Below are 27,602 nucleotides of genomic sequence, written 5' to 3'. Positions count from 1 at the left end.
TGATTGGCTGTAGTTTGGACCAAGATAATGACAGAGATAGACTGCAAATGTCTTTTTTCTCTCTCCATGTTTCCCTATGGAGATTTCATATAGGTACATTCTTGGTGTTTTTACACCTACATAGCTCTATTTATGGGATTATTTAGGTATATTATGACTATATATATTGCTATTTTATTTACCGTGGGACTCCCACTCCGACGACGGGGAATATTCAAGCATGTGAATCTATGAAAGACACCCCAATACTGGAGAATCTTGCTTGTCGTAGGTGAGCTGCCACCGGTGCTAGGACTTTGGTGAACACTCAGGGCGCTGAACGAAGGCCAAATGGTAGGACTCGTAACTGAAAGAACATGCCAGCCACTCTAAATCGTTATAATTTCCTGTGTCTGGGGAGAATGGGGATATGAAAATAGGCGTCCTGAAGGTCTAAGGTAGTCATGAAATTTTCCTGATTTACTAATTAAAGCACCTCCTGAAGAGATAATATTCGGAAGGATATGCGTTTTCAGAGATTTGTTGAGTCAACAAAGGCCCAAGATGAGACGCCACTCCCCCGACTTCTTTCTTACGAGGAAAAACCTTGAAGAGAATCCTGTTCCTCGCTGTACACCTGGTACCACTTCAATCGCTCCCTTTTTCAACATTATCTTTACCTGAGACATAAGTTCCTTTAGATGCGAAGGAGAGGAACATCTAGGAGGGCAGCTCGGAGGAATCTTCTGAAAATCCAAAGTGTGACCGTTGGAAACTATATCTAACAGCCATCAGCCTGTTATTGTATACCATTCAGGGAAGAAAAAGGAAAAATTCTTCCACCAACCTTGGTGTTTTCTCTGCTTATGCAGGCAGTCTTTCCTCGGTAATGCTTGTAGGAAGCGGCAGGAGGTTGTTTAAATGACTGCTGATGCTGTGATGACGAGTATCATCATTGACCTTGATATAGCTGATACTGCTTGTACTGGCTGTAACCTCCCCGAAAAGAGGACGAACCACGTCCTCTTGCTCTACAAAAAGGCTGCTTCCTGATCTGTGAGGTGCCAAGAGCCTTTCCAGTATCTGTGTCCTTCTTGATGGTTTGAAGAGCTTCGCTGATGTGGTGACCAAATAGGGATTTGCCATCATAAGGCATGTTAATCACCTTTGTCTGAACTTCTTGCCTGAAAGAAGTAGCTTTTAACCAGCCCCGACGCTTCAGGACTGCTGCCCCAGCCAGTTGACGGAATCCTGTGGAGGAAACATCTACTGCGCAAACGATGATCTCAGCCGACATCCTTTCTCCTTCCTGCAGAATTTTCTACGCCTCAGGCAACATTTCTATAAAGGGTGAAATGTCCGACCACGTTTGGTGGTCCTATCCGCCAGAATGGCAAGCGAGTTGGCCGCTCTAACAGTGGTTGCTGCCATGGTGGAAAACATTTTACCGATAGAGTCGAGATGCCTTCCATCTCTAGCCGGAGGGGCAGACAGTGGAGAAGCAGGATTTCTGGCACGACGTTGAGCCGCTTGTGAAATCACAGAATCCGGTTTAGGTTGGGAAGCTGAAACTATTTTGTCACTCTCTCCATAAGAGTATGGAACCCCATATGTCCTCAGTTGGTGAGTCTATTGGAGGTGGTTTGTAAGGAGACGGTGTCTGAATCTGATAGTCATCCCATTCGTTGTGTAGGGATACCTCATCCAACTCTCCCTACTCTCTCTCCCTTCGTCAGTGGTAAGAATGTCCTGGTCCTGTTGTGTTGCTACAGGTAATGGAGAAACAGGAGGGGAAATCTAATTAGCAAGGAACGCTGCGTAATAGAAGTCTGGGGAACTGAAGATGCTGACTCTGAAGGATGGAATCTGCGGTAGTTATCCTCTACCATAGGTTGTAAGTTTGAAAATAAAAAACAGGCATTTGTATTATTTGTTCGCTTTGTCTATCTTGGTTGGGGTCCTGTGGATAGCACACATCGTCCTCCTACTCATCATCCTGACACTTTATGAGAAGGTCGGATGGACTGCGAGCCACCACAAACATTCCATCTCCCTCTGATTCCTCTTCATCTGCTCCGTAATCAAACATTTCCTCAGTCTGGAGGACAGGGGGATACCTTACTTGGTGAAGTGCGATATCACTTCTTGTGAAGCTCTTCTCTTAGGCAGGAATCCTGTATTTTCTTTAGATGCTGGCAAATTCGTCAACGAAACTAACACTGACAACGATGTCAAACCAACCACAGATGAGGATGTAGTCAATGGAGTTTATCAATATTTCTTCCGTGGACGGTCTTGATGTCGACGAGGATTGACGAAGATCTGCATCCAAAGTCTTTGGCTCCGTCGTCTAGGCTGCTGTCGACAAGGCTAGCGTCGAAGAAGCTACTGTTGGCCTGGCAACCGTCGACCAGGACTATGCAGACGAGAGACACTTGTTCTGTAGCGCCGCCGACAGCGGCGACAAAGTATCCGTTGACGATGGTCTTGACAGAAGTCCCTGTTTCATCTGCGAAGACAAAGTTGTTGTTAATGAATATGGTCTCACCCTATATATGGTCGACTGAGAAGATGTCGACAACATGATCAGCTTGGGCTGAGGCGAAGAGAAAATCAACGTCATCGTCGTAGATGTGGCAACCGAAGTTCTTGTCGACGAGTGTGTTGTCGACAGCTTTGTCGACGGAGCATTTTTTTTAAGTGGTAAAACTGTCTCTGGAAGAGACCTGGATGTCAGCTTCATTTTTTTAAGATTTAGAAGGCTTAGAGGCCACAGATTCACCCTTAAGAAAGGCTTGTTCCTTTTTAGAAGAGGAAGGCTGATCTTCAGGTTTTGAGGTGTGGTGATGCTTCTTTAACACCTTAGCAGCCTTAGGAGACGCCAGCTCCGCCTTACTTGCCTTCTTAGAAGCTGTAGTTTTGAGTGATGAATCACTCTCATCAGATAGAGGATTGTCTTTAGTTTTTAGCTTCTGTAGCTACAGAAAAAAACGTCCTTCTCTATCCCTCAAGGTCTTTTGAGAGAAAGTTCTGCAAATTTTACAGTCTCTCACCTGGTGATCAGGGTGAAGGCAGTTGATCCACTTCTTGTGTGGATCATCTGAATCAAGTCTGAGTTTCCAACAAGAATCACTATGCCTGAAGAGAGATCTTTTAGAAGAAGACATGTTGAACTGAAGACCTGAAGAAATTTAGAAGGCCAAGAGAAAGTACTGAGCAGAGCTCAGGGAGACTTCCTTCACACGACGTGCAGTAGAAAATCTTAGAGCCTGGAGACTCTGTGGAGAGGGTTCTGTCGCCTGATTGGCTGTAGTTTGGACCATTCCTAATGACTAGTACGAGATATTAAAGTGAATGCTTTTCTCTATTAACTTTAATGTTAAAGTCATTGCTTACTGCTTTTTATGTACCGTGGGACTCCCACTTCGACGACTGGGAATGATTCAAGCATGTGACTCTGAAAGATACCAATACTGGAGAAATACTCTTTTCTATGCTTGTGAGAGAGCTCTACTGAGTATGCCCCTCAGATGACCCATGATGGGTCTTTTTTAAAGCTTTCTTTGGTGGTTGCTGAGATATTTGGCCTTCTGATCTTTCCCTTTTATGTGGCCTCCGATGTGATTCTGAGGAATCTTCATTATCCCCATCAGAAAGAGGAGCGTCCTTGGTTTTAAGCTTCTGAAACCATATCAAAAGCCTCTCCTCTTTGTCATATAGTGCTTTTGAAGAAAAAGTACAACAAATGTTACATTATTTTGCATTATGGGAGGTGTGGAGACAGTAAATATATCCCTTGTGAGGATCTTCTGAGCGGAGCCTTTTCTTTCTAAAGGTTCCACATTATCTGAATAATCCTCTTTTCATTTATTTTTTTAGCCGAGGCTGACTTCCTGAGTCAGGTTTGTACAGTAAATGTTACTTTGCGTCAGCATGTGTGTGCATGTGTATATATATATATATATATATATATATATATAACACACATATATATATATATAACACACATATATATATATATATATATATATATATATATATATATATATGTGTGTTTTGAAATAGTTTAGAAACTGGATAACGAAACAGAGCTCGGGCAGACTCCCATCACACGACGTGCGGTAGAAAACTGAGGAAAGTAAGGCTCTGAGGGGAGTATTCTACAGGGTGCTGCAATCTGATTTGCTGGAGTTTGGATCTTATTAAATGGCGTGGATTAGACACTGGTGTGAATGTTTTCTAGCCCTTCTAGGCTATGTATAACACTGCCCTGCGTTCCATTATACTGTGAGACTCCCACTTCGGAGAAGGGGAATGATTCAAGCATGTGAATATATGAAAGATACAATACTGGAGCAAGAATGGAACAGATGTCGACATGCACGACTGGCGCCTCTATAGGCTCTGCACATCATTTACAGAATTAAGTCAGCGCGGATACCCACAGCACCACCCAATGGCAAGCAGAGGTACTGCTCAAATGTTTCTGGCTCCAGCCTGACAGCCGTGGAATATTCAAATGGTGAGGAATCTGTAGTTAGATGTCTCTATTAGAAATGTCATAATATTTAATGCGACTTTTGAAAATTTCTGCTTTGTGTTTAGTCTGTTAGAAGCTAAACTGCTAAACAGATATTTAAACCAGGGGTGGGAGGGATAGGGGAGTTTGTTAATGTAGGTTGGATGTAAAATGTAAAGATATGACTGCAAATTTTAATGTCATAATATGGCTGTGTTTAGATCAGAGGCACTCGTATGACGGAAATGCACATTGTTTCGAAACCATGGACCTAATTATTTGCACCTACAAATGTCATACTGTTCTTCACGTCTTGTATAGACTCCCTAAGAACGCTGTTGAGACCGGATGTATAACTACTGTAAACACAAATGACAAACTGTACGTATAGACAGTCTGTATAAGAAAACAAGTTACTTACCTGTAACTTTGGTTCTCCAGTATTGGTAACTTTCATAGATTGCCATAGCTTGTATCATTCCCCGTCGTCGGAATGGGAGTCTTGGTAAACAAAATAACAAAGCAGTAGGTAAAAAAGACAAAGAAAAAGGCCTAGGCCTCATTCCCTTTTGTAGCATATCCACGTCTTTTTGTAAAAGAGACCAAAATAAATCAACAGCCAATCAGATTAGCCTCACCCCACAGAACCCTCCTGAGATAACCTCAGATTTTCGTAGCCGTTGTGTAACAGTACAACCAAACCTGCAGAGGGCTGAGCTTTCCCAGGGAAGGAGGGTGGGCGCATGGGAATCTATGAAATTTACCAATACTGGAGAACCAAAGTTACAGGTAAGTAACTTGTTTTCTTACTCCAGTATTGGAACTTTCATAGATTCTCATAGCTTGTATCAGAGTAGCTAGCAGTCAGAAGCACATTTTGCTCCCTTGGTGACATCTCTTTCTCTATTCTCCTTTTTTTTTTTTTAGGAAAAATCAAACAATGCAATCACATAAAGAACACATAGCAAAATGTGCAAATAACAATAAGAAAGGAAGGAAGGAAGAAAGGAAAGCTCACCACTTAATGGAAGAGGTTCCTCAGGACTGCCTGGCCTACAGCCGTGTCTTCTTGTGCCAAGGTCTCCAGGCAGTTATGTCTTGTGAAGGTGTGCGTGCTGCTCCAAGTTGCAGCCCTGCAGATGTCTTTAATCTGGACCCAAGCAAAGAGAGCCGTAGAGGATAGTCATGGACCTTGTCGAGTGTTCTCTAATTCTGCCCTCTAGAGGCTTGTCCGCTGCAGAATGACAGAACTGTATTGTACTGGAGATCCATCGAGCAATACCCTGCTTGGATAGGGGTAAGCCTTTGCGGGGAGCTCTGAATACAATGAACAATTGAGAAGATTTCCGAAATTCTTTAGTACGGTCCAGATAAAATTTCAAGCACCGCTGCATGTCCAGCGAATGAAGTGCCCTTTCTGCCGGTGTAGATGGCTGAGGAAAGAAAGCCTTGAGAATTACCGGTTCATTTAAATGAAAATCCGAAAGCACCTTTGGTATGAACTTTGGATTAGTCCTTAGAATCACTGTATTCCGTTTGAATTGGAGGAAAGGTTTCTGGATTGTGAGAGCTTGTAATCCTCCAATACGTCTTGCCGAAGTGAGAGCAAGAAGGAACGGCAATTTCCATGAGAGGAATTTCAAATCTGCTCGATGAACCAGTTCAAAGGGATGCTTCATCAGCTGGGTGAGAACCAAGTTCAAATGCCATGTGGGAGGCGGAGGCCTCACTGGAGGAAAGACTCGAAATAGGCCTTTGAGAAATTGTTAGACAATTCTGGAGAACCAGAGAGAAGGCCCAGATGCAGTGCGTCTGTAGCGAGGGACTGCAGCCAAGTGAACCGTTATGGACGAATGAGCCAGACCTGCATTAGCCAAGGACAGGAAATAAGGAAGAACTTGATGAGGCTGAGACAAGAAAGGGTCCACACCTTGCTGTTGGCACCAGATGCAAAATCGTTTCCATTTTAGACGGTAAGTCTTGTTAGTGGAAGGAGCTCTAGCCTGAGAGAGAACATCTCTTATCTCGTCCGAGAGATGAAGGTCTAGGAATTCTCGCTGCTCAGGAGCCATGCTGAGAGGTGTAAGGAACGAGGATCTGGATGCCAGATCTGGCCCTGGGACATCGTGAGAAGATCCGGGATAGCCCGTCGAGGACGTGGAGGAACCAGAGGAAGGAGGTGAAGCTCCGTGAACCAAAACTGCCTCGGCCAAGCTGTGGCTATTAGGATCATCTTCCATGGCTCAGTTTTGATCTTCCTGAGTATCCTCGGTATTAACGGAATGGGGGGAAAGGCATACACAAATGCTCTTGACCACGCTATCGAAAGTGTATTCCTCAGCGATCCGCGAGGGTGTACTTTGCTTGCGTAAAACCAGCATTTTCTATTCACCGGGGTAGCAAAGAGATCTATTGAGGGTTTGCCCCACCGGTGAAAAATGTCCTCCAAGACCATCTGGTTTAGTTCCGTGCGGACGAGAACCGTCGAACCCTGCAAACGTGGAAGAAATGCTTGTAGAGCCAGACGAATCGCTTTGAGCTCCAGGAGGTTGATGTGAAGTAAGGCGGTGCCGGGGCAACCAATGCCCGCTTACATGCAAGTCTTGAAGCACTGCACCCCAGCCTTCCAGAGAGGCATCTGTTGTTACAACTTGAGGAGCCGGATTGCTTACGAAGGATAGACCTTGGGATAAATTATCTTCCTGTGTCCACCACAAGGCTGCTTCTTTCATTGCCGCAGTAATCACCACCTTGTTGTCGAAGGAGCCGTGAACTTGTTGCCATTGCATGTCTAGTTGCTCCTGAAGAGATCGCATCCACTATCTGCAGTGGGGTATCAGAGGGATGCATGAAGAGATCACTCCTAGAAGGGATTTGTAACGGCGTACTGAAAGACACTTTCTTTTTCTCAACAGATGAGCCAATGACCTCAGTTTCTCTTGCCTTTCGAAGGATGGAGAAGCCTTGTTGAAAGACGTGTCCAAGATAGCCCCTAGGAATCGTGCTCTCTTGGACGGACAGAGACACGACTTCTCCCTGTTGAGAGTCAGATCCAGATTGCTGAACAGAGTCGTACATGCCTCGACTGTCTCCTCCGCTGTCCGCCTGGACGGAGCCTTCAGCAAACAGTCGTCCAGGTAGAGGAAGATTTGAAAATGCTGTTTCCTGAGGAAAGCTACCACCGGTGCCAGCACCTTGGCAAAGATCCTCGGGGCAGAGCGAAGTCCAAAGGGTAAAACTTTGAATTGGAAGTGGCTCTTGGCTACTGTGAATCGCAGAAACCTCCTGTGGGCTGATGAATGGGTATGTGAAAATATACGCATCCTCGAGATCGATAGTGGCCATGAAATCTCCCGGGTTGAGGAGACGTAAGATATCCTGGAGAGAGACCATCTGAAAGGATTGATTGATGAGATAGGTGTTTAGCTCCCTGAGATCTAAAATGGGGCGCCATTTCCCCAGCGTCTTCTTGACGAGGAAAAACCTGGAGTAGAAACCGTCCCCCCTCTGAGACAGGGGAACCGGCTCCACTGCTCCCTTGAGGAGCATCTGATGAACTTTGGGCCGTAGGAGACGCAGATGTTTTGAAGGCATAGCGACAGGGGGCTTGGAAGGTGGCATATGAAGAAACTCCAGCGTATCGCAATCTCGAATGATGGTGAGCACCCAACGGTCTGATGTTATCCGTTTCCAATTGTGGAGGTATTGAGACACACTGCCTCCCACAGGTGTTAACAGGGAGGAGGGTACAGTAGGCAGAGCCAGAACGCCGCTATTGTCTCTTGGAGGTGTCACGTCCCTGGCGATTCTGTTTCCCTCTAGTGTTGGACCTAGAGAAAGAAGAGGTCTGGCCTTGTCTTTGTTGGTACGTTGGTCGATACGACTGAGTACCGTTGTTGGTGGTACGAGCCTCTGTAGGATGTGGTACTCTTCCCCCTGGCCCCACGGAAAGGAACCTTCCGATACTGAAGATTTCCTAGAGATCTTGCTGTCTCCGTATCTTTTTTAATGTCCTGGAGGGCATCGTCGATAGGTTTCCCAAATAATGCCTCACCATCAAACGGGAGGTCCAGGATTTTGTTATGAACCTCCGGCCGGAACCATGTCGCCCGGAGCCAGCCCTGGCGAAGAAGAACAGCTGCGCCTGCCAGTGAACGGAAAGCTGTTGTGGCGATATCCATGGCGCAGTCGATCACTTCCGCAGTGTGGAAAAGTGGATTTCCCTGATCAGTTATGTCCCCTATCTTGGACCCCAACGGTTCTATATGCATGTTACAAGTACATGTATGTTCTCTCCAGTTCCAGTTTTGAAGACGCAAATACATGTGCGTCCACCGTCAATATGTTCTCTGTCAGATCCGCCATCAATGGGCTGGATAGTCAATTCCTAAGTAGGAAAGGCCACCGACTTTATATGGCTCAGTTACTCCATTTTTACAGTTCAGATGAAGTAGGCCCGATTCTGTCCTCAAAGCCTTTCCCTGCTCTCTGTCTCTGACAAGCGTCAGCTTGAGCTTGCATCTGTATCCATGAACTTTGTCCTATTTCCTGTGCAGCTAACGGTGCCTGCCTCGGCCAGTTTAGCCGGTCTGCCAAGAAGCTGTATTTCACCTTCGAATTATCTACTTTGCTCTTCAGCCGATGCATTCCTGTCTAGTGATTTAGGTAAACATTTCCTTTAGCTCTCGTGCAAAGGGCTGTCCTCCTGCAAGTAATTCATAGCCCAGTTGCCATGGAAAGTTTTCTGCCTCTTGTATTTCACATAGACACTTAGGCGTTCGTGCACGCACACAGTCAGTACAGAATAGATTCTGTTCGAAAGTCCTTCAGTCCTTCCTTGTGGATAACATAGTTCTTTAAACATAGGATGTTAGATATGATTTAGGATTAGGTTGACTTGACCTCTTAGACTTTTCGTCTCCACACGTAGAGTTAGTGACGAGGTCCCTTCACCCCCCCTAGTTACACGTCAAATGCACGTCATGCTGCTGCGCGCGCATCTATGTCAAGCATTATCTTATAGAAACACTTATATTTGATAACTTTAACCAATTATGTTTCTTTTTACTCCTTATTACGCCTAGTTTCGTTTACGTCATTAATATGTCACTTTTCTTATCAAATGTTACGCCTCCTACATTCGTTTCCATTATAAATGTAATAACTATAAAAATGTATGTATATCAATAAAGAATCGTACTTCACTTCCTGAACCTTCTTGGTGACGGAACCTGAGGTCCGCCACTCGAGTCGGCCATATTGGAATAAAGCCCATTCAGAAACCTCTTATACCACGGATTCTGCCTCTCATTATTCTGAGCTATTTGTTTAAAGTTCTCGCATGAAATTCAGATCGGTAATGGATAGATATATTTTATTTACCACATAATGGCGCCCGAATAGGGACACTTTCTCATCTCACGCGCCGGCGGTGCGTTGCAGGCCCGGTCTCCTGCCACAGCTGGACGGACCATAACGCGTACCAGCAGGATTTCCTGTAGCTCCCTCCGGTCAAGCGGGGGCGACTGAGGCTGCGATCAACCCAGACGAGGCGGTGAGAAGCGCAAAGTATCCCGACCAGAGCCTAGCTGAGAGAGCAAGATCCGAGGTATACAGAGGCCCACCAGGTTTCCGAAGTCCCGATGTCCAGAAGTTCCGATGTCCGAAATCAAGTCCAGTGTCCGAGGCCTTTCGTTGTGAGCTACTCGGTGAGTACCATCGCCGGGGAGGCGTGTTGACGTGCACATAGGTTGTGCCGGTCAAGACGGATTTGGGTACACAAATCCGGTCTGCACTGTTTAGCAGTGTATATGTACGGTTTAGCCGTATATCAAGTATTCCGAAGTATCTAGTGATTATCAAGAATTCTGCTTGGTGATTAGTTATGCAGACTGTCATCATTGTTGGTTATTTTTAACAAATGTTTAGTATTTTATTTTTTAACGTGCTAAAATGTCCTGCATATTGTGGTATGAATGATTGTTTTACTGTGCTTTGCTCATTATTGTGTTTTTGTCCTAAGTGTGTTTAAGTTTAAGTATCAGATCAGTTCCGTTCAAGAGTAAGTACCAGATTAGCTGTTGTCAATATGCCACTCTTTTCAAAGTTAAGACAAATTACTACTCGAAAAGGGGTGCTTGAAGAGGCAGTCCCTATCCCTCCTAGGGACACTCCAGGCCATTTCATGTACCATAAACATGGCTTAGATGCCATATTATTTCTAGATCTATGGGTGGACTACACCAAAGAGTTACCAGAGAATCAGAGATGGCCCGTAGCTGGGACCTGGGATGCAGACTGTATCATGAAAGTAGAAGAAGAGTTGTGGAAGAGGAAAGCTAGACAGTCACAGAAAGACGCTATTGAATTATGGCGTAAAGAGTCGCATAGGCGCACTGAAAAGGCGCTGAGACAAGAAGAGAGAAGTAAAGAAAGTGCAAATAAGGTTCGAGATAAGCAGTTGATTGAAGAAGGTACAAGAGTACAAACAGAACAAACAGAGAGACAAAGAAATGCCCTTATGAAAGGGATGTATCCCCTTCTGGCCGAAGGATTGCCTCAAGCCATTACGGCCATACCAAAAGACTTGCCACCCCCATTGTTTCCAATAAAGGTACATCCTAAAGGACATCCTAGAACCACAGAAGATATTTTTCTTTCCTCATATTTAGATGATACAGTTCCCGAATATGCTAACCCCGCACCGCACAGACCGGCTGCTGGGGGGGTTCAACATCAAGATCAAGTTCTTGTCCCTGTACCACAGCAAGCTCCGACACAAGTCACGACACAAGCTTCGGCAAGCACATCTGCTGCCGCGTCTGTCCCCGCAACTGTTTCCACAGCCGTGTCTACACCTGTAGTGGCTGTAGCACGTTCAACGAACCCTTTCACGTCTGACACCTCAGAGGGGGCTACTGGAGGTGCTGCTAGCCTCCATTTTACGCCACCCAAAGGGAGTAAATTTTCTTTCCTGGAATCAGCACATGCACGTACGCCCAAACTTATAAATAACCGTACGCTTAAGGAGCTTATGGTAGATTGTAGATATGATCCGGTGCCTGGTAAAGAGGATGAAATGATTATAACATCATTACGTATTAGACGAGCTGCGACATTTTTAGGAAGGCTGCCAGGAATGGCCGCACATCTAGATAATATATATCATTTTGTGCAAACAGGGAAAGATCCTGAATGTATTAACAGAGCTATGGAATACCAGAAAGTCGAGATACAGGGAGAATTGTTACGTTTTCTTATAAATTGTGTGATCAGAAATCAAGACCGACCGGGGGTAGACCCGGAAGTAATGCAAACTCTTACTAGATGGAGTCAGAATATATCCGAGGGAAAACATGATAAACAGGGAAGTATAGTAGCCATGTGCCGAAAAATTAGGAAAGAAGTAGAACACATACATGCAGAGAGATTGGAAACAGACGAGTTCGAGCAGGATGAAGAGTTCGAATCAGGAGAGTCAGAAAGACAGGCAGACACCATAGCCTATGTAGGCAGAGGAAGGTCCTGTAATAATACCGGAGGTTTTTCTGATCCGATACACTCTACGCGTCCAACAATAATAAATATGAAATCTCCCGAGCGTTTGTTTCAAGCCGCAGATAAAATACTCCGGGAACGAAGGGGTTACCACCTCCTCGATTCTATGGACGAACAAGAATTAGCAAGGGCAGCTGTTCATTGGATGGACAGTCCCGGTAAATATGGTGACGTGACAGTCGCACACGCGTTTTTGAACCTCAGTCCAGACGAACAATGTTTAGCTGGGATTTATATGATCCAGCAACTTCTTATACAATATAAGAGCCAACATGCTGATCCTGGTCCCTTACCTGATATGTTAACCGAACTTCTCACGAATAGATGGAGAGGATCCAGTAACAAGTTAATCAAAGAAATACTAATGTCACGTAAACAGTACATCCTTTTAGGAAATGCGGATCCTTTCTCGATTCCCAACAAAGAAGGAACACCATACTATATGGATAGACAGAATCCTTTACGAGAAGTCCACCCAATAAAGGGTGATGACAATCAGTTTCATCGTGTATTTGTTTATACACCCATATCAAAAATGGAATTATTAGAAATGAAGAAAGTAGTGCCCAGTCATGATAAAGACCCAGCGGGTTTCCACCGAGAAATTAAAGACATGTTACTGATGGGAGAGTATACCTTTCCTGATATTATGACAATATTAAAGGTGCTTTTACCTGCTGGCATTTATGAAAAATTGAAAGAAAAAGAGTGGGAAGTGGGAGACCAAAAGATAGATTGGACAGCATTAGCAGCGGAGGAAAGGGACCGAACTGCAGGGTCAGGGCTCGGGGATAAAGTTAAACTGTTACCAGGTTTACTAGTACAGGTACTACCACGTTTACTAGCGACGAAAAAGGAAGATTGGGGTGCAATCTCAGCCTGTAAACAAAAGCAAGATGAAGACACAAGTGATTATTATGCCCGATTTGAAAAATGTTTTGGTATAAATAGTGGTATAAAGGCAAGCAGTGATTCATATCCACATTTATTTGTGACTAAATTGGTGGAAAATGCGTTACCTCCAGTGAAGAATAGAATATTGAAATTCGAGAGTACCTGGCAAAGTAATACTCCGTCACAAATGCTACAAATGTTACAGTATCACCACAATAGAATTAGGGATGAACAAGAACACGAGCATAGACGCATGAAGGATACTAAAATGAAAATGCTAGTTTCTCAGACAGTACCAGCGGATGGTCACAAAAAGGGTGCGACACATTCTGGAGACTCTGCAGTTCCTGTAAAAGGAACCTGCAATTACTGTAAACAACCAGGCCATCATGTACACGATTGTCAAGTCCTGAAACGTAATATAGCCTCAGGTATTGCAAAAGAGAGACCACGATTAGTTAGACAAGATCCGAGTGAACAAGGAACTATGCAGCATGGACAGTCTATGCCAGCCGCACAACAGTCCATACAGTTCGTGCCAGCCGCACCACCGTTGCCTGCTGCTGCCACACAAGTAACTTCACGACAAATGTATCAGACCGCACAGTACGAATACCCTGAGTATCAACGTTACGCATGAAGCAGCCTAGAGAGGGAAGTTGACTTACCCCTTATCGAGATTCCAGTAGATCAAGAAGGACCTTACGTCCATAGTGAATTACTAGGTCATGACAGAAAATTTTTACTCGATACAGGGGCAAGTCGAACGACAATAAAAAGTAGTGAAGTTCCAGGGGCACCCCTCTCAGGCTCTAAAAATGTTTCCCTTGGTTTTTCAGGAAAGCCTATTGTTAATGAAGTAACACAGCCACTTCCGCTTACGATTGGTCCCTTGACACAAACTACTGACTTATTGCTTACCAAATCATGTCCAGAAAACTTGTTAGGTATAAAGACATTGAAAGCTCTAGGGGCTATTATCTGTTGTTCTCCGGAAGGAGTAAGATTGTTTTTACGTGATTTTAAAGGTCATTATGTATCCAGAGACATGGATTCCCGACTACAGAACTTACCAACGCATCTATGGGCACAAGGGCCTACTGATGTTGGTTGCATGAACATTACACCATATCGAGTCACACTGAAGGCAGGAGTAGTATTGCCACGAATGCGACAATACAAGTTACCTCCGGATGCTGTAGCGGCTTTACTGAAAATCATTGATGAGCTAGTTGCGCAAGGAGTGGTTGTAGAAACCAACTCCAATGTGTGTAATTCACCGATAATTCCGATTCTTAAACGAACTGATCCTATGGCCCCACCAGTATATCGATTAGTTATTGATTTGCGTGAATTAAACAAATGCATTGTGCCACAATTCCCCGTGGTCCCCGATATTTCATCATTACTGACAGCCATTGATTCTCAAGCTACATTCTTTACCGTGATTGATCTCAAGAATGCCTTTTTCAGCGTCCCAATAGATCCGGAAAGCCAATACCTATTCGGATTTAGCTTAAATGGACGAAGCTTTAAATTCACACGCGCTCCCCAAGGATTTACAGAAAGCCCCAGCATCTATAGCCAAGCATTGAAACGAGAACTTGACAGTATACACATGCCCGTTAACACCGCATTGCTTCAATACGTTGATGATCTGCTGATCACCGCACGAAGCGAACCCGAATGTGAAAAAGCATCACTGACGGTTTTACATTTTCTAGCGGACAAGGGGCACAAGGTGTCCCCTTCTAAGCTGCAATTCTGTGTTCAGCGAGTTATTTATCTTGGTCACTCGCTGTCCAAGGAGGGAAGGCAGCTTACACCTGACCGCATTCAGTTAATTGCAAACATGCCAATACCGCAGACGCAAAAGGAAGTGCGGGCTTTCATAGGCCTCACTTCATACTGTAGACAGTGGATTCCCCAATATGCATTTCTAGCAAAGCCACTCATTCAGTTGACAACACAGGAGGCAGCCACATCGACTGTCCTCCCTTGGACTCAGGAACACACACTAGCTTTTGAGAGCTTAAAGAAAGCTCTATGTCAAGCACCTGTTCTAGCGACACCATGTTACAGCAAACATTTTACACTCTTTGTCACAGAACGTGCAGGTACTGCTTTGTCAGTACTCACTCAGGAACAAGCAGGATCATGTAAGCCATGTGCTTATTTCTCCAGTACATTAGATCCCGTAGCTCAGGCTTTGCCTGCGTGTCTGAAATCAGTAGCAGCAACAGCTTTAGCAATCAGACAAAGCGATGCCATAGTGTTAGGACATCCATTGACAGTACAAGTACCACATGCAGTGGAGGTTCTTGTGAACCGAACGCAAACACAACACTTGACCATAGCAAGACTTACTGGTTACGAATTGACACTGTTTCAGCCACATATAGAAATCAGACGTTGTAATACACTGAATCCTGCTACACTTTTGCCAGTAATTGGAACCGACCCACTAGCCCATGATTGTGTCGAAGTTATTGAAATAAAGACAAAACCCAGACAAGACTTAACAGACGTTCCATTGTTAGATCCAGACCTGACGTTGTATGTAGATGGTTCGTGTATGAGGACAAATACAGGAAATTTAGTTGCCGCATACGCAGTCACTACAGACACCGAAGTTATTGAAACAAACTGTATAGATACTTTGTCAGCCCAAGCAGCAGAACTTGTTGCTCTAACACAAGCCTGTATTCAAGCCACAGACAAGAAAGTCAACATATATACTGATTCACGTTATGCATTTGGAGTCGTACATGACTTCGGGGTGCTTTGGAGAGAGAGAGGTTATTTGACTTCTCATGGAACCCATATTCAGCACGGGTCCCTCATTCATGCTTTGTTAGACTCAATTCATTTACCGACTGCAATATCAATTATGAAATGTAAAGCACACACGAAGGTTACTGATATCATTTCCCAAGGCAATGATTTAGCTGACAGAACAGCCAAACAGACTGCTCAGACTCGTACATCCGACATGACAAAGCCTATAGTTCAGACACCAACACCGTGTATGACAATTAAGGATCCCGCACTTGACGTAATTGACATACAGACACATGCCACAGAGAAAGAAATACAGAAGTGGACTGAACTAGGAGGGATTCAGACAGATCAAGGATGGATGACGAAGGGAAAATCTGTATGGTTTCTCCCTGATTCCATGGTTCAAGTCATTATAGCTACAGTTCACAGTCCCGCACATTTAGGAGAAAAGGCCATGTTAGACAGCATTCAGCACATTTGGTTTAACAAACATTTACGAGCTGCTGCTAAACAAAAAGTCCGTACCTGTATGATATGTTGTCAGTTTAATCCAGGGAAGAGTGTCCCCGTAGAACAGGGTGGATTTCAGCCTCCTGATCATCCTTTTGAAGTCCTCCAGATGGATTATATTCAGATGGAACGTTGTCGAGGATTCAAATATGTTCTCGTAGTTGTTTGCGCTCTCTCCCGTTGGACAGAGGCGTATCCTGTATCAGATTACACTGCCCCAACTACTGCCAAACAGCTAGTTCGAGAATTCTTCCCACGGTACGGTTTACCACGTGTGGTATATTCAGATAACGGCCAACCCTTCTCATCCGAATTAATGAAACATGTTTCGCTTCTGCTGGGATATCAGTGGAAATTCCACTGTGTCCGACACCCCGAGGCAGCAGGTCTCGTGGAACGACATAATCAACTTTTGAAAATCAGATTGTCAAAAATATGTCAGGAAAAAGGTGTTGACTGGATAGTAGCCTTACCAGTTGCACTGTTTTACATGAGAATGGTACCACACTCTCGAACAGGGCTATCCCCGTATGAGGTGATCTTTGGCAGACCACCGAATATGTGGGGGACGCCTATACCGCGTAAAATAACTGATGTTGATTGTAATATGCTGACGGATTACCTGGCTTCCTTGATGTCTGCACTACAATCTTCTCGTTCACAGGTGGTCGCAGCTTTTCCTGACAACACTGAGGTGAAACCCCATGACGTGGTTCCCGGGGATTTCGTACTCGTTCGGAATTTCGATAGGAAAAGCCAACTGGAGCCCAGGTGGAAGTTGCCTAGACAGGTCCTGTTGACAACAAGAACAGCCGTGAAGATCGAAGGGAGGAAGGGCTGGCTCCATTCCAGCCATATTAAGAAATTTCATGGACTTCCTCCTGATATGAACAATACTTCCCGTGCATCTTCTCCCATTGACTCCATTGACTCAAAGCTACCTTTGGCTGAGGCCAGTAGCTCCGAACTTTATAAACAAAAACTTAGGCCCAGGCCTACACTGTCGGACGATTTGATTGTTTAAGTCCTCTCCAAGGTGAAGCGGTTGAATCTGTCCCGACATGTCTTCTTTAGGCCTGAATCATGAAGAGTCCCGAATCATAATGAAAAGACATACATACTGTAAATTACTGCGTAGCCACTGTATTGTGACTTTATTAATTTTGTTTGTCTTAAGTTTTATAATAGTTACTGCAAGTATATTATTGCATATGTATTATCCTGTTTCTAGGCGTGCTATTAATATAACTGATGAACATTCTTTCAGTGACCTACCCCCTCATGAGTTATCCTACAGACTTGCGCTGCGTAATAACACTTTCATTAGTATGTTACATCATTCTCACCAGACTAGTAATGCCACTAATTGTTGGGTGTGTGGTCGACTCCCTCCCTATCAGAATAACAAAGGAGTTCTGCCTTTCTTTCCACATCCGTTCACATATAATGGCACCTGTGGAGCATGGTTTAGTTTATTGAATTCTATAGATTCAAACACAGCAGTTTATCAACACCATTGGATATGGGGAAATCTGAATATAGTGTTATACAAAGTCTGTCATCCTGACAAGGAGGGTCACCCTAGTAGAACGGGAACTGATTTAGAAAATGAAGTATATAGATTGGGTAATTTTACACCTAATCTCATGATTCTGATTGTCAATTCCGAAGTTGAGTTAATTTTGCCCACCATGTCAGTATTCCCAGTTAAAGGTGAATTATGTGTAAGAAAAGTTGGTTCCATACCTATGGGCCATAGCAAATGTGTTACTACAGTAGAATACAGTGATGAAGGAAAATCTACATTTAGAGCTTCTCGCCATTCCTACTTTATATGTGGTCAGACGGCATACATGCGTCTACCTCTAGATTGGGATGGTACCTGTTACATTGCATTCCTTCTGCCACCTGTTTTCTTAGCTCCCCCTGATTATTATCGAAATACTCGTTTAGCACACAATAGAGAGCGAAGAGATCTCCCAGTTGTCGATTATACTGAGACGGCGTGGGATAAGTATGTAGATTTCAATAAAGGTATCTTCCCATATATAGGTACAATTACAAATAGTAAGCTAATACGTAGACTAACCAAGACTCTTGAAGCCGTAGTGAATGAGACTATAGCTGCCCTAGGCAATCTGACAGAGGAACAATCAGTGATGAGGATCGTTGTCCTTCAAAATCGACTTGTCCTTGACGTCATCCTGGCCGATAGGGGCGGAGCTTGTAGGGTCATCGGATCCAGCTGCTGCATATTCATACCAGAAAATTCGCCATCTGTATATAAAGCTATAACCCGCCTTCATAAGATTGTGAGCCAGATACACGAAGACCCAGGCACTTGGACTTGGTCCGGGTGGTTTTGGAGTCTGATATCAGCCTGGGGATGGAGAGTTCTATCCTTCCTAGGTATTGGCCTTCTTATACTATTCAGTTGTTGCTTATGCCTGCAATGTGGACCAGCGATCTGTGGTCTGTGTGCCACATCGTGTATTCCACATCAAGGTTTTCGTTCAAAATCTCGGAAGAAGAAAGAAGAAGAAATGATGCTCCATGAGCAAATCGATGGATTAATGAAGATTGATGTTTCTTGACGGGCAAGTAGGGGAACAAGGAGGGAATGTGGAAAAGTGGATTTCCCTGATCAGTTATGTCCCCTATCTTGGACCCCAACGGTTCTATATGCATGTTACAAGTACATGTATGTTCTCTCCAGTTCCAGTTTTGAAGACGCAAATACATGTGCGTCCACCGTCAATATGTTCTCTGTCAGATCCGCCATCAATGGGCTGGATAGTCAATTCCTAAGTAGGAAAGGCCACCGACTTTATATGGCTCAGTTACTCCATTTTTACAGTTCAGATGAAGTAGGCCCGATTCTGTCCTCAAAGCCTTTCCCTGCTCTCTGTCTCTGACAAGCGTCAGCTTGAGCTTGCATCTGTATCCATGAACTTTGTCCTATTTCCTGTGCAGCTAACGGTGCCTGCCTCGGCCAGTTTAGCCGGTCTGCCAAGAAGCTGTATTTCACCTTCGAATTATCTACTTTGCTCTTCAGCCGATGCATTCCTGTCTAGTGATTTAGGTAAACATTTCCTTTAGCTCTCGTGCAAAGGGCTGTCCTCCTGCAAGTAATTCATAGCCCAGTTGCCATGGAAAGTTTTCTGCCTCTTGTATTTCACATAGACACTTAGGCGTTCGTGCACGCACACAGTCAGTACAGAATAGATTCTGTTCGAAAGTCCTTCAGTCCTTCCTTGTGGATAACATAGTTCTTTAAACATAGGATGTTAGATATGATTTAGGATTAGGTTGACTTGACCTCTTAGACTTTTCGTCTCCACACGTAGAGTTAGTGACGAGGTCCCTTCACCCCCCCTAGTTACACGTCAAATGCACGTCATGCTGCTGCGCGCGCATCTATGTCAAGCATTATCTTATAGAAACACTTATATTTGATAACTTTAACCAATTATGTTTCTTTTTACTCCTTATTACGCCTAGTTTCGTTTACGTCATTAATATGTCACTTTTCTTATCAAATGTTACGCCTCCTACATTCGTTTCCATTATAATGTAATAACTATAAAAATGTATGTATATCAATAAAGAATCGTACTTCACTTCCTGAACCTTCTTGGTGACGGAACCTGAGGTCCGCCACTCGAGTCGGCCATATTGGAATAAAGCCCATTCAGAAACCTCTTATACCACGGATTCTGCCTCTCATTATTCTGAGCTATTTGTTTAAAGTTCTCGCATGAAATTCAGATCGGTAATGGATAGATATATTTTATTTACCACAGCAGATGTAGCTTCTCCCTCCTGTAGAATCTTCTTGGCCTCCACCTTTGACTCCTGTGGGAGCTGGTCCAAATATGGTGAGAGGTCGCACCACATTTGGCGATCGTACCTACCAAGGATCGCCAACACTTTCGCTGCCCGTACCAAAAGACTCGCCATAGAGGAAAACCTTTTCCCCGCATTACCAAGGCGCCTGCCTTCTTTATCGGGAGGAGTTGTCAGTGGTGCAGAAGGATTGCGTGACTTTCTTTGCGCCGCCTGCAATATTACCGAATCCGGCTTCAGTTGACCTATCAAGGACGCGGGACTATCCTCAGGCGCCTTGTACTTCTTCTCTAGGCGTGGCAAAACTGGAACAACAGTAGCCGGGTTCTTCATTGCCTTCAAACCCTCGTCCCAGACATGGCTGACAAAGGGAATGAAACGGACCACTTTCCTGTAGGGCTCCCTAAAATCATAAAGGAAGCATTCAGTTTGAACTGAAGGCATAGGAAGTCTACTGGAGGCTCTTTCCATCAGTTTGTGAAATCCTCCAATGTCTTCCGGGGGAGAATCCACTGGATCCGGAGTAGGTGAAGCAGGATACGGGATCACATAATCCTCCCACTCTACACACTGGTTAGACCGGTTGCCATCGTCCTGATCCTCGTCAGAGGAATTATCCTGATCATCTTGGACCACTGGAGGTATACCTGGGCTGGATACCTGGGACTGTGAAACCATCTGAGATGGTTCTCCCGGAGAAAACACTGCAGAAGTCGATGGTGTAGGCACAGCATGTACTGCAGGGAAAGTCGAAGATGGAGGAGGAGGAGCTTGAGAAAACCTCTTCCTATAATCCTGCAACATGCCCTGGAGATCTGCCAGGAGGGAAGAAGGGACTAAAACCATCTCCTGGCCTGCGCTTTCCTGACAATAGCATTGCTGGTATGAGTACTCATGAGTGTATTCGCCCTCAGAATCAGTGTCCTGACATTTTACCAACAATTGTGAGGGGCTATGGGCATAGCCACAAGAATCCTGATTATCCCCGTCAGAGTCCTCTTCTTCCTCGAGCAACAGTGCGGTAGGCAAGGGGGTAACCCTCCTTGGAGACGTCATATCTGGCATTATTCTCTTTAAGGAAATGGTAATCCTCTCCGTCGACAAAGATGTACCGTCGACGATGTAAGAGAAACCATCGTCGACGAGGTCGTCGATGGAAGGTCCACCGTTGACGGTTGAATCGTCAACGAAGAGATGGGCGTCGTCGACGCTGCCGTCGACGAGACCGTCGTCACTCTTGCCGTCGTCGTAATTGATCTCGTGGACGACACAGTCGTCGCCGCTACCGTCGACACACTTGTTGTCGCTGTAAACGTCGTCGACGCTCCCGTCGACACTGAAGTCGATATGTGGCTAGAAGGTACCAACGACGAGCCCGTCGACAGTGTAACTTTTTTAACCTGAGATTTTGAAGTCTTCGTTGACGGAGCCTTCTGCAGCGTCGTCGACGATCTGGAATCTTTCTCTGACTTCTCAGAAGATATAGAAGAGGGCTTTTTAAAAGTTTTAGAAGACTCCACCACTGCTGCACCGGCAGATAGTCCTTCCCTCTCCTTTGCACCGTGGTAAGGAGATTTACTCACGACTCCTTAGGGGTCTTTTTTGAGGCCTTAACAGGACGTTCTGAGGATGGTGAAGCCCTACCCCTTTTCACTGACCTTCGAGATGAGGTGCCAGATGATGAGTCCTCACTGTCACTTGACAGAGTTCCCTTCCTCGACTTTACCTTCTGGAGCCAAGTTAGAAGGCGTCCCTCACAGTCTCGGAGGGCCTTCGTAGAGAAGGTGCGGCAGATCTTGCAGTCCGCTGCCTTATGATCCGGGTACAGGCAATAAATGCAGTCCTTATGCCTGTCCTCCATATACAGCCTCTTCTTGCCACGGGTGGAACAAGGCTTGAAAAGGGCTTTCTTCTCCTTGTCAGACGTTTCTGAATGAAACACCAAACAGTTCTGAAGAAAAAAAACAAATGTTGAAAAAAGTAGTCAACTAGAGTTGAAGTGAGCAGAGCTCAAAGGAGACTCCCTAAGCACAACGTGCGGTAGAAAATCTAAGGCTCTGAGGTTCTCTCAGGGAGGTTCTGTGAGGTGAAGCTAATTTGATTGGCTGTTGCTTTATTTTGGTCTCTTTTACATAAAGAGGTGGATATGCTACAAAAGGGAATGGTAATCCCTTTCTTTCTCTTTTGTACCTACTGCTATGTTATTTTGTTTACCGAGACTCCCATTCCGACGATGAGGAATGATACAAGCTATGGGAATCTATGAAAGTTCCAATACTGGAGTAATGCCTTACATTATATGTATATCTGTTGAGCAAAATTAAAAATATATATTTTTTTTAAAAACCAAAGATATTTAAGCCATCAAAAACAAGTTTCTTGTGCTTTATTGTTCTCCAAGATTACCCTTCTTATTTTTACTACTTATTTTAACCATGACATGTTAACCCTTTATTTATTGTTGCTTTAAATACATTGTGTTTTTCTTGATAAACATTCATATTTCTCTCAAAACTGGTGTGGACATTTCAATGTCTTTATTTCAAGCAGTAATGTTAATTTGTATTGCACACTGGTATGGTCTCCGCAATTTGCTACTGATATGGTCTCCGGAATTTGCTTTGCCACTCAGGATAAGGTTACCCTCACTGAATCTTTCGTAAATCTGTAGACTGGACTACGGGTCAGTTTCTCCTCAACAACCTACAACATTGGCACAGGCAGCAGTAGGCATCATACATGTGTGATATATGCCACAACAAAATTTCAAGGGAAGTGACAACAGACATCCTGGAGTTAAGTGCCTCTTGTTGGATGACAAACTATTTAGAATGAGAACATTTAATCAAAATAGCATTTCATTGCCCTATAAGCCTCTCTCGATGTTCCTTACTTATTGCGCAGCACTACTCAAAGCATGCCATGCTTGATTGCCAAGTCTTACCTAGCTACCACTATCTATGAATAATGTGCTGTGAGATTCTAACCAGTAACCTAAAGTTGACCGTCACTCTTCCTATGGCAAACTGCTAAGCATTTAAGTCTGAAACTTAAAAGTTTCTGCTTGCTAAAGTAGAGAAAAGAACAGCAGACTTATTATATAGTTAAACATAAATACATGCAAATAACGCACCTTTAACCTGCCGAACTGAACTGAGGTTCTTTTCAAAGGCATCATCAAATTTATGGTTGGTAATAGGCTCAAAATCATTGGTGTAAACTCTTCCAGTGGAGGTTGAAAAACAACATTTACACATGCACGTGTGGTATCGCAGCCGGCCTTCATCAAGGTAAGGATGTGTAAGAGCATCCTTTGCAGATATCCTTTTGGACTGTAAACAAGACATTGAGGATAAGAAAACAAGAAGGGCTTTGCTTTAAATACATAAACAGCTTCAGAAACTTACAAAGGTACTGCAAGTTGAGAGAATTTTTTCGAATACAAGATGCCTTACAGTCTTTCATACAATTTAGTTTTAAGAAGCTACAATATAAAAAATTCCATTCATCTCAAAATATGAACTGGAAAAAAAACATAGTGGTTATGTCAAGCCAGGCTATGCAGACACACAAATCTTGGCAAAGTATTTCATAAACAGTCATGTATTGTTGGTAGGTTTTACCGAGTAAAACTGTTTGAACAATTAATTCTTTTGAATATTCTTAACAAGTAATGATAGTCGATAAGGAATATGTTACTCACCTGTAACAATAGTTTGTCAACTTCAAGATTGCCTGAATTTACATGCTATGCAATATTAAGCCATTTTTTTGCTGTCTTCAAGGCATGAACCAGAGATGGGCCGTGCCATCTCCCAAGACTTCAAAAGTAAGCTTCTAATGCCCTAGTACATGGCTGCAATTTTCAAACTAATTTTCCATGCCTGGATGATCCGCGTCTTGTTGGAGGGACTATAGCTGTTCTGCAACTTGACTCTTTTTTCTTACCCATACCCCTTCAATGGGGAAGTGAGTGGGTCACATGAGAATCCAAAAAGCTTCAGGCCGCAAAACTATTGCTACTAGTAACCTTTTCCTTTTGAAGTAGGAATCTTTTTCTAGATTCTCATGAAGTGAATTGATTATGGGGCGGAGGTCATTACGACGCAGACACACAGACATATCTATTTATGTTTAATTTATTGAACATATTTAAAAAAAATTTGCGTTGGTTCTCCCTAGACTCTCCCTTTTTGCTTCAAATCTGTTTTATTGAAAATACAAATCAAAACAATACAACAATCAAAATATCAACTCTTCCCTTTTTAATGTAGTTTTAAGAACTTTTTTGAGCTATCTCACACACCCCCATTTCTAAATCTCGCATCTCACTCTATCCGTCACTGAACTCAAAATTGAATTAAAAAAAAGTTAGAAAAAAATAAAGGTTATAGGCATGGTATGGTTAGGCTCTAATTTCACTTATACAAAACCAGTGAAATTCAGCAGTTATAGTTAACTGAGCTAACTATAACTTACGCCCCCAAAATGCATTGCTTATGACCTCACATATTATATCACTCATGACATGGTCAGTGACATCACTGATGACATCATCCACAGACCCACCCACACAACCTTTTGTACACCCACTCACACACCTACACAACCACTCACATAGCCATTCCCAGACCCATACAAATACTTACACAACCACTCACTTATCCATAGTGCCACTCTCACACACACACACACACACACACACCCACTCACTCAGAGCATGATGCTTTTTTGCTCAAGCGGGGTCACTGTGGGACTCCCATCCCCAGCCCCAAGAGGCTTTCTGGTTGAAGTGTTGGCAGCCAATCAGATTTTACCACGGGGACTGTCGGATCCTCAGGCTATCCGCGTCCCTATATATACAAATTGGTTTTACCTTAAATTTTCAAAAACTATTGTAAGGATGTGCACCAAATCAGAACAAAAGCCCCTGCTCTGGACCAATATCTACCTTTCAGCACAATTTGGTGTAATTCCGTTCAGTGGCTCGGACTGTATCTGTCTCTAAAATGCCTATGAAAAACTGCATGGGGAAAATGCCTTTTGGGACCCCTCCCCCCTTTTCTCCGCCCCTGTTTGAAGGATTACCCCAAAATATTCAACACAACATGAAGTGAGTGGCACACAGTTATGAATAATTTGTGAAGATTGGTCAAACAGAGCCAAAGTTATTGGCAAAAGAAAAAACACTTTTCCTATGGAAACTAGGTTCTATCTATCTATCTATCTATCTATCTATCTATCTATACACACACACACACACACACACACACACACACACACACACACATATATACATACACTAATACATACGTACATATATATAACTCCACACAAATACATATATACACACTTCCATAAATATACACTCATACATATATACACACACACACACACACACATATATATATATATATATATACCCACCCACAAACAGGATTGTGACAATTATTAGTTTTCCACTTGAACTCGTAACTAATGCTTGATATCTGTTTGTGGTGCATTCTGGGCAATTGAGGACCCTGGGAATACGATCAGCGTGAGCCCATGAATAACAGCTGCAGATACTTGAATACATCAGTGCTTCTCTATGATTAGGACAAATTGTCGAAACGCGTCGGAGAGTGAACAAATTGTTGCTACCCTGTGACAAAAAAAAGCCCGTCCAAATTCTAGCTGTGCTTCAGTAGTTTTTCTTTTGTGATGGCAAGTTGGCAGGATGCTCCGTTCATGCTGCAGCTGCTGTGCAGGGTCTGGAGCTCACTTTACGGATGTGTTTTGTGTGTATATATAACAACCATAACATGTGTATTTGTAAAGTGCACATATCACCCAAGGGTATCAAGGCACTGAATAACAGATGTCTATTGGTATCCAACTCAATGGTACTCATTTTGTCGACCTCTGGTGGATGAAAGACTGAGTGGACCAGCTGAGATTTGAACCTGTGACCATGAGGTTGAACATTGGCCCCTACAGTTGATACAAAGTCCACTGAGCTACCAGACCTGGCATTAATACACACACATACATATATACACACACATAGTAGTTTTGTTTCGTGTCCACAATTTTACCTTCACATGTTTCACATGGTAAGAGATGAAAAAATTGTGAGAGTTCTACAACAGTTCTTGCAGCTTCAAAATTCCATAAAAACAATAGTAAGCATGATACATCGCTTTTCAGTTTTCCAAGTTTGCAATGTTTTAAACTTTCACTTTCATTTAAATTGTTACTCTTTTTCCAGCTCCATATAAAGTGTTGTTCCAGTTAAGGAGTATTTCGATTCACAAAGTCACAGAAATACTTTACTTTAAACTTCTATGGAAACACTCCTCGTGCTCCTTGTTGGCAATAATGTATGCTAAACTGCTAGAGCGCTGTAATTCATTGATAAACTCTGCCACCAATAACAAAGTCTTTAGTTCACACTGCTCAGCAGATGCAGTCAGCAATGCCAGACTCCGAACAACCTCATTGTACAAGAGTATGTGGGCTTACCGCGGTTCATTAGCCCTTTCCAAGGGTAGCCCATGTGACCAAATGTTTACATGTGTATACACGTATACACATACACGTATACACATACATGCATACACACATGCATACACACACGTATGCACATGCATACACATACATGCACACACATGCATACACAGATGCACATACACATGCATGCACATGCATACACATACATGTATACATGCACATGCATGCACATACATGTATGCACATGCATGCACATACATGTATGCACATGCATGCACATACATGTATACACATGTGTATACACATATATGCACACGTGTATGCACATATATGCACATGTGTATACACATATATGCACACGTGTATACACATATATGCACACGTGTATACACATATATGCACACATGTATACACATATATGCACACACGTATATACATACATGTTCAAATAAACATACATATATATATATATAAATACACATATACATACACATACATGTAAATGCATACATACGCATATACTAGCCACAACCAGACACAATGGGACGTCCAGGGGGTTTCTCAAGGCTCTTATGAATCTTAGGGAGTGTGTAAATGACTGGTGTCCTTGGGCTTTTGGTGTTTAGGAATTGATATTCCTGTTTACTCAAAAAACCATGTTGCAAGCCTTCGTCAGTAATCTGTCGAATAAGGGTCTGTAGTTCTTTGGTGGGATTGGTCGATAACTTACAGTAGTGTCGGTGTTGGCTAGTTGGCGATTGACTTCATCTCTGTAATCATTTATCCCTTGGAGCACTATACCGCCACCCTTATCAGCAGGTTTGATTATTAGATTCAATGAAACGAGCCTGGTACTGCCCCCGTGAGGCTCTTCTAGAACCCAAAACCAAATCTGACACTACCCGTTTGGTCTGCGTTACCACATTCTCCACAGTGTCCAAAGCTATACGGAAGAGCATTATAAATAATTGGCCAGTTCTGAATGCTGGAGATCTTTCCTTAGAGCGACCCATGTTTGCATTCA

At 43.5% G+C, this 27,602-nt stretch overlaps 1 protein-coding gene across 1 annotated transcript in view; it reads right to left on the bottom strand.

The window, feature by feature from the left end:
- NLK (nemo like kinase) overlaps positions 1 to 27,602 on the bottom strand; it is a 1,424,501-nt gene that overhangs the window by 103,066 nt on the left and 1,293,833 nt on the right. Inside the window, exon 9 of the mRNA XM_085649870.1 lies at positions 23,220 to 23,418. Coding sequence (XP_085505996.1) covers positions 23,220 to 23,418 — 199 coding nt within the window. The remainder of the gene's footprint in view (positions 1 to 23,219; positions 23,419 to 27,602) is intronic.

The sequence above is a fragment of the Triturus cristatus genome, chromosome 3_2, assembly GCF_964204655.1.
Source record: "Triturus cristatus chromosome 3_2, aTriCri1.1, whole genome shotgun sequence".
In the NCBI taxonomy this organism is placed as follows: Eukaryota; Metazoa; Chordata; class Amphibia; order Caudata; family Salamandridae; genus Triturus; species Triturus cristatus.
Note: the sequence above shows the minus strand (reverse complement) of the source record. Positions and strands in the feature narration are given on the sequence as shown.